The 7,109-nt window shown below is 41.1% G+C and overlaps 1 protein-coding gene across 1 annotated transcript in view; it reads right to left on the bottom strand.

The window, feature by feature from the left end:
• Window positions 1–2,939: 2,939 nt before the first annotated feature.
• SLC41A1 (solute carrier family 41 (magnesium transporter), member 1) overlaps window positions 2,940–7,109 on the bottom strand; it is a 44,170-nt gene continuing 40,000 nt past the window's right edge. The window contains exon 11 of the mRNA XM_015417022.1: window positions 2,940–6,596. Coding sequence (XP_015272508.1) covers window positions 6,411–6,596 — 186 coding nt within the window. The 3' untranslated portion in view covers window positions 2,940–6,410. The remainder of the gene's footprint in view (window positions 6,597–7,109) is intronic.

The following is a 7,109-nucleotide window of genomic DNA, read 5'->3' as shown; positions in this document are numbered from 1 at the left end:
AATCTGCCTCCATTCCTGAGGACTGGAAGGTAGCTAATGTCACTCCCATCTTTAAAAAGGGTTCCAGAGGAGATCCGGGAAATTACAGGCCAGTCAGTCTGACGTCGATACTGAGTAAATTGGTGGAAACCATTATTAAGGAAAGAATTAGTAGGCACATAGATGAACAAAACCTATTGAGGCAGCCTCAGCATGGGTTCTGTAAGGGAACATCTTGTCTCACTAACCTGTTCGTGTTCTTTGAGGGGGTGAACAAACATGTGGACAACGGGGATCCAATAGATATTGTTTACCTTGACTTCCAGAAAGCTTTTGATAAAGTTCCTCATCAAAGGCTCCTAAGTAAGCTCAAAAATAATGAGATAAAAGGACAAGTCCTTTTATGGATCAAAAACTGGCTAATTAATAGAAAACAGAGTGAGTATAAATGCAGAGGTATTTTGCAGGGAAATGTCGCTAAAGGAGATATACACATCAAAGAGACAAAGGAGCTTTCAGAGAAAGAAGATCTCTGTATTTGGACATGCTGGAATGCTAACTCTGATACTTGGGGGGGGGAGCAGATTGTACGTAGAAAAGACAGATGGTTTGTTTCCACAACCTCCAAGGTCCATACCTTTGGCAGGCTCCCATGATCATACGTGTGTCCCCTTCAGGACTACCCACAGACTCAGGAACAATGCTTTAGGGGACCTGCAGTAGTTTAGAGGTGAGGTTGCCTATAAATGCAAGTGTAACAGGCTTCCCTTTGATGCAGGGTATATCGGTGGGGATCACAATTGTTCAGGAGCTTTATCAGTCAAATACTATGCTTCAATTCGCTCCTGGAAACAAGCTGGAAGTGTGTATGAGAGCTGGTACAGCAGTTAGAGCACTAGACAAATCCTCGCTCAGTGTTGAGGCCCATGTACAGAGCTCCTCAAGGTATTTTTTAATCACTTACCAAGCACACAGGATCCAGATTCAGCTCAAGAGCCAGTGGTGTGAGGGCTTGTGGTTCAAGCCTTCCCCCTGTCATTTCTCCCACTCTAAAATGGCCCTATGGGGTGACTGACCTTTGCCCTGTTTAGAAAGCTTTGATCATGGCCCCATGAGGCCAGTCAGCAAATTCCCTAAAAATGGTAGCTTCATACTCAGAACTACAGTGTGTCATCTGGATAGGGCCTTCCTCTCAGCCTAACCTAACCTTATAGGGCTGCTGTATGGGAGAAAATGGTGAGGATATATAAACCATCTTGAGCGCCACAGAGGAAAGACAGGATAAAAGTGTCATCTATAGCTCTTAAAAGTTGAGTCCAGTAGCACCTTTAAGACCAACAAAGTTTTATTCTGTGTATAAGCTTGGGATGCATCCAACTGGTATACCAACAGAAGCTAGTGAAAAGATGCTTTGAGAAATGAAAGCAATTCTGACCTCTAAAGGTAACAGTAGGTCCGAAAGCACCCCAATCTATAAATTTGGTCCAAATGGGAGTGCCTTCCCATGTAGCATAGGCTGCAAAACTATCATGGTTCAACAAGGCCCACACGAACAGTAGTTCCAGATCTTTGTTAATAATCCTCATCCAGCCTACCACCAACTCCAGACACCTACACAGAAGTTCCCCTGCTCCATCAGATGCCAATGAAAAGGGGAAATAGTGGCATCATCAGCACATCAAACAATCCCAAATCCCAGGATGATAGGGTGGCCAGTGGTTTCATGTAGATGTTAAATGCCATCATTGGTAGTGGACAAAGGCCTCTAGCACCACCTTCTGGAACCTATCCTCTAGGTAGAAGAACCACCTCCAGAGTGTGGCACTTCTCAACCCCCAGTTCAGATGGATGTTCTGAAGGGATAGCGAGACTACAGTAACAAAAGCCATTAACATGTCCAAAAGAATCAACAAGTCAGCTCTGTCCCCATATCTTTCACAGTTCTGCAGCCTGGGCCTGCAAAACAGAGCTGTTCCACTAGGCCTATGGCTGAGGCCCTTAAAAGAGAAGAATTAAAAACTCTCTCTGATGGGCCCTCAGTTGTCTTCCTTTCAGGCCTTTCCCCAGCACTGGCATGACCAAGTTCTTTTCCTGATGAACAGTAATTTTATTATTGTAATTGTATGCTAACTATAGTTGTGATTAGTAATCTAAAACTGAGTATTTAAAATTGGTAAAATTGCTTTAATTAACATGGTTGTAATACGTAATATGATTGTAATATGAGACCTGAGTGTGCCGCATGACGGAGTGAGCTCCAGTCTCTAGTTCAAGCTCCTGCCAACATAGCAGATCGAAAGCAAGAAACTGCAAGTAGATAAATACGTACCACTTCAGTGAGAAGGTAACAGCATTCCGTGCGCCTTGGGTGTTTAGTCATGCCGGCCACATGACCACGGAAATGTCTTCGGGCAGCGCTGGCTCTTCGGCTTTGAAACGGAGATGAGCACCGCAACCCTAGAGTCGGACTCGACTGGCTTTCGAGCAAGGGAACCTTTACCTTTTTAATATGTTGTTACTCACCCTGAGGCCTGCACTAGCAGGGGAGGGAGAATCAGAAACTGAACTAATAAATGAATAAATAAAAATAAATAAGTATGCAGGGAATGGAGGACACATTCGTAAGAGCAATGCACACTTCAGCCCTAGTATTGTAGAGATTCCAGGACTTTTATTCACATGAGCTTAGCCACTGTAACAGGGCACAATTTTCTTTACAGTTTGGACTTCTTTAAAAAAAAAACACTCCTTATATACAAGTTCCATACCTTGAGAAGCAGGGGGAGCGTATGGAAGTAATAAGGGACATAGGCAGTATTGATTGCAAGAAAGTAAAGGGCTCATGGAAAAAGTTTTCCAGAGACCAAGACAGGAGGGGTATGGTGAAGTTGGCATCATTAGACTGTGACACACAAGAAGTCTGGACAAACCCAGAGTTGGGCAGTAGCAGGAATTGGACAGAGACTGAAATCCTGATTGTAACTTATCAGCAAAATCTTCACTGCTAGGTCACTAAATCCTCTGAAACAAACCAGAAACCAGAAGCCTTATAAATAAATGTAATCTTTATTTTACCAAATATAATTTATCAGTTAAGTTGGCATTTGTCAATTCAGTTATAGCAACTATAAATAAGAATTCTCTTAATAGAAGTGTAAACCAATCATTTTCACTTTCAGCCAGATCAAAATACACATGCATTTGAGTGCAACTGGTGAGAATAAAATTATTCTATAGGAAATTCTGTTTGAACACCCCATTCTTACCCCAATCCCAACCCCACTGCAGACAAAAAAAAATAGGGATATCACCCAAGCAGCTCTAAGCACTCAGTTGCTGAACCTTGAGCTAAATCTTCTGACTAATACCACGAGAGTTAAACACTTTCATGAGATGCACAGACATTAACTAGGGAAAGAACAATAATGTGACAAAACACTTGCATGAAATTCCATGTAGATACCATGAGCTTGTGTGTCAGGCGGTCAAAATTTAAGATGCATCCAGCACAAGCTGGTGAGAAAAAGCTCATTTTAGAAATTCAGGAGGCCATGGGATGAAAGTCTCAAGTCCTCATGAATTCAGACAGAATGTTGCAAGTTATTTTGTGAAGGTCCATTCTAGACCAAAACCTCTAAATACTTTCAAGGTTCTTGTGGCTGAAGGAGCTCTTCAACTATTCTTGAGGATTAAACTTCAGCAGTTAGTGTCAGAAGTAAGGGAACCCTGACATCATCATCCACATTACTGTTGTCATCTTGCAATGGAAGGATTGTCCTATAGACACCCTTAGCATAGTGGTCCCACAGATTTCCTCTTCAGGGCATATTAAGCAAAACCCGCAATGCACAGACCACAATGTAAAAAAGGTCTATAGCATTAGTAGGAATACTCTGAAGCAATCCCAGTTCAAGCATTACAGCCACAGTGGTCCAAGTGAGCCATTGCTATGTCACTTAGGTACCAACTGCCTTCCAGTGCTATTGTTTTGATCATGCTTTCAGAATTTGAACAATACTGCCAAAGGCTTGAATCCTACACCCATAATGCATGGGAAATCCTTTTTATGACCCATCTGGTACTGAGGCTGAACCAAGGTGCTTATTGCTGGCAACAGCGTCCTTAATCGATCAAGGTAGGGCCAGCCAACCTTCTGAAAGCAATATCCAATTAATAAGAAATCGTATTAGGGCCTGTTCAGAGTTGCTAATCAAATCACCCCCTCTCTTCACCTTTATTTGGGAAAGAACCACATACATAATATGTCACCACTCATGCAAAAGCAGGAAAGAGGAACTAATTGTACAGCTGGAAAATATAGTAAGCCTTACAAAAGACGGGCATGACTTACAATTAAAATTCCAGCAATTTTAGAGTTACACCATTTAATCTAATACTGAAAAAATATCCAGCACCATAGACTTCCTGGCTACAAGGACATGGCTTTGAAGAACCCTTTATTACTATGGTGAATGAAAAGGATCGCCTTCATAAATTTCATGCAAGCAGGAGCAATTTAGGCTGTTTATACTAATGTGTACTGAACTGCTCACACAACTGTTCCATCTGCACAACCAGCACAGAGAATGGGAGTCAGAACTCTACAGATCAGTGTTCAACAAACAAGTTATACTAAAAAAAGGGGGGGGGGATCTCTTGCCAATGCAAGCAGATCTGTTTGACCCATTCTCCAAATTATGGGTGCCCTGGTGGCAGGTCACTTGCTGAAGAACACAGTGAACAAAACATCTGTTTAATCTAGATTCCCAATATTCAGACTTACTTAGGATATGAGACTTAAATAACAACATTTCCCCAATAAAGCATTGTGTCAGTTTTTGGCCAGTCAAATGCACTTCTATAGACATAAAATACAACAGGAGATCCAAAGTTCTCTCAGACCCGCTATAACATGTTAGTGTCAAAAACTGAAAGATGGCACAATGCAAAGGCAAGAAACATGGCCAGTACATGTCAGTATTTATGGAATAGCAGCTCAGAAGAGCAGGCACATATATTTATCAGGACACTGTAGTTACAGACCCCCCAGGGTTGACCTAACCTACTATACAAATCCTTAACTCACAAGTAAAGATCTTTCAACCATGAACATGTATGAAGGTCTTTACTACAAAAACAACTGCCTTATGGTATGCTAGGAATAATATAATAGATGCTACTCAGAGAGAAGCCAGACATCTAATGTATCTTGTATCAAGTTCCCTAGCTGTTGGGAGATGCAAAGCACTCTTAGTTCAGAGCGTAGGAACATGGCTCAGCACCAGAAAATTTAGACTTCTCTTAGTACCAGGCATCTATGATACCAACAGAGTGTCCTGGATTCCAATTAGTACAAAGCTTTGTAGATCATGTGGCCCATACACAGTGCAGTCAAGAAGGCAATATTTTAAAAAGCCAATAGGTGAGTAAGCACTCAGGGTACATGTTGCTGTGTAAAAAGGTAAAAATCGAACCTTTGAGAATGGAGATGAGCAGTTGGGAGATGGGCTGTACATCTATGGTACCAAAACCTCTATTAAAGGTTCATGTTTTCCAATGAGAAATGGCATGGAAAATGACATGGCCTCAGCCTTTTCAGGAGACTAGAATAGGATTATAATATATAAAATGGCAATACCTTGATTGGTGAATCTATGACCAGCATGAACAATGGCCAGTACTAAAGAGCTGAACTTTGGATAAACAAGCATTCTAGAGCTCAGCTTCCATGGTCTTATTAGCAGATTTGAAATGGTTGATGGTAGGAAGACATATTGCAGGTTAACTCAGCGTCCATTCAAGATCTCATTCATCAGCAAAGGGAAGAACATAATATACAGCAAACTCCAATTTTGCTATTTGCATGAAGGTCAGGCTTGTGGCCAAATCAGAGAGAATACTACTAGTGCAAACAAGCAAGCAGTGGATATGCAGTAAGTACGCAGTAACCACAAAACATTTAATCAGTTTCAGAACACAGTTGTTAGGTGAAGAACTTTTGCCCCAATTTTAATAACAAAATAAACTTGAATTGCATTTCAAACATTTAAAAAAACATAGACAAACAAGTGGCCCTTTACACTTAGTGTCCCATGTGGGTGAAGAATAAGGGAAGTGGGGGTTTCTTTAAAATCTGAATTGCTGATCCACTTTCTATTATATTCTATTCGTTTAGACATTAATTATGAAATTGCACTTGGTGATTGTCTTTACACTTTTTTGTTTTGCCCTTCTTAAAACTATTTTTTCCTGTACAAACTTGGCTTGAAATATAAACCACATAAAATTCCCATTGAAAATAATGAGAATCCAGTATCAAAGCTTAAAGTCTCAAAGAGAGACAAAGGGTGGCAGCAAGGCTTGGGGGAGGGGGGGGAATGTCACGGAAGGAGAAGAACTGGGAAGTGGAAAAAAGTCAAGGAAGGGTGCCTTTAATCCCCCACATCTGTGTCCCGGTCTCCAATGAGCCAGAGGATGTGGAAGCTGAGTGCCAAGAAACCTGTCCCAAGCAAGTCACCCAGCGCTGTCAGATAAGGAATTGAAAAGTTGTCCGGGTCCAGGCCTCTGCCCCACATCCAGTGGACCATCCAGTCAGCAATGTAGAGAAGAATGAAAACCTGGAAGACAAAAGCATAGTGGTCGCATTAGCCACAGGTCTAGGCATTACAGCAGATTTACTAAAAATGCATCTTCGGTATTTACATTTTATAAGCTATTCCTGTCTATGGCCAATTTCTGGTTTCACACAGAGACGTTATCCAGTCATACATAACTGGTCACCATACAATTTATTTGGGCTGGACACTAGTACTATTGCAGGGCAGTGGGACAGACAGACATGGAGGGTAAAATCCCCACTTCAAATGCTAGCAGGGGTGGCCAAACTTGCTTAACAGTAGAGCCACACAGAATAAACATCAGATGTTAGAGAGCCACAAGACATGAACAAATATTACACATGTGTTTTTTATTGGAAAATATGCAGATTTGCTTTTTTATTAACATTAAATGAGACTGCCAAAAATAAAAACAGAAGGGTAAAAACAGATAGATAATATTAAATTTATCCAATGATATTTAATTGTTTGCTAATGATATTTATTTGTCTGAGAGAAAGAGGTAGAAAGAAA

This window comes from Gekko japonicus, unplaced genomic scaffold (genome assembly GCF_001447785.1).
Source record: "Gekko japonicus isolate JY-2015 unplaced genomic scaffold, Gekko_japonicus_V1.1 scaffold522, whole genome shotgun sequence".
In the NCBI taxonomy this organism is placed as follows: Eukaryota; Metazoa; Chordata; class Lepidosauria; order Squamata; family Gekkonidae; genus Gekko; species Gekko japonicus.
Note: the sequence above shows the minus strand (reverse complement) of the source record. Positions and strands in the feature narration are given on the sequence as shown.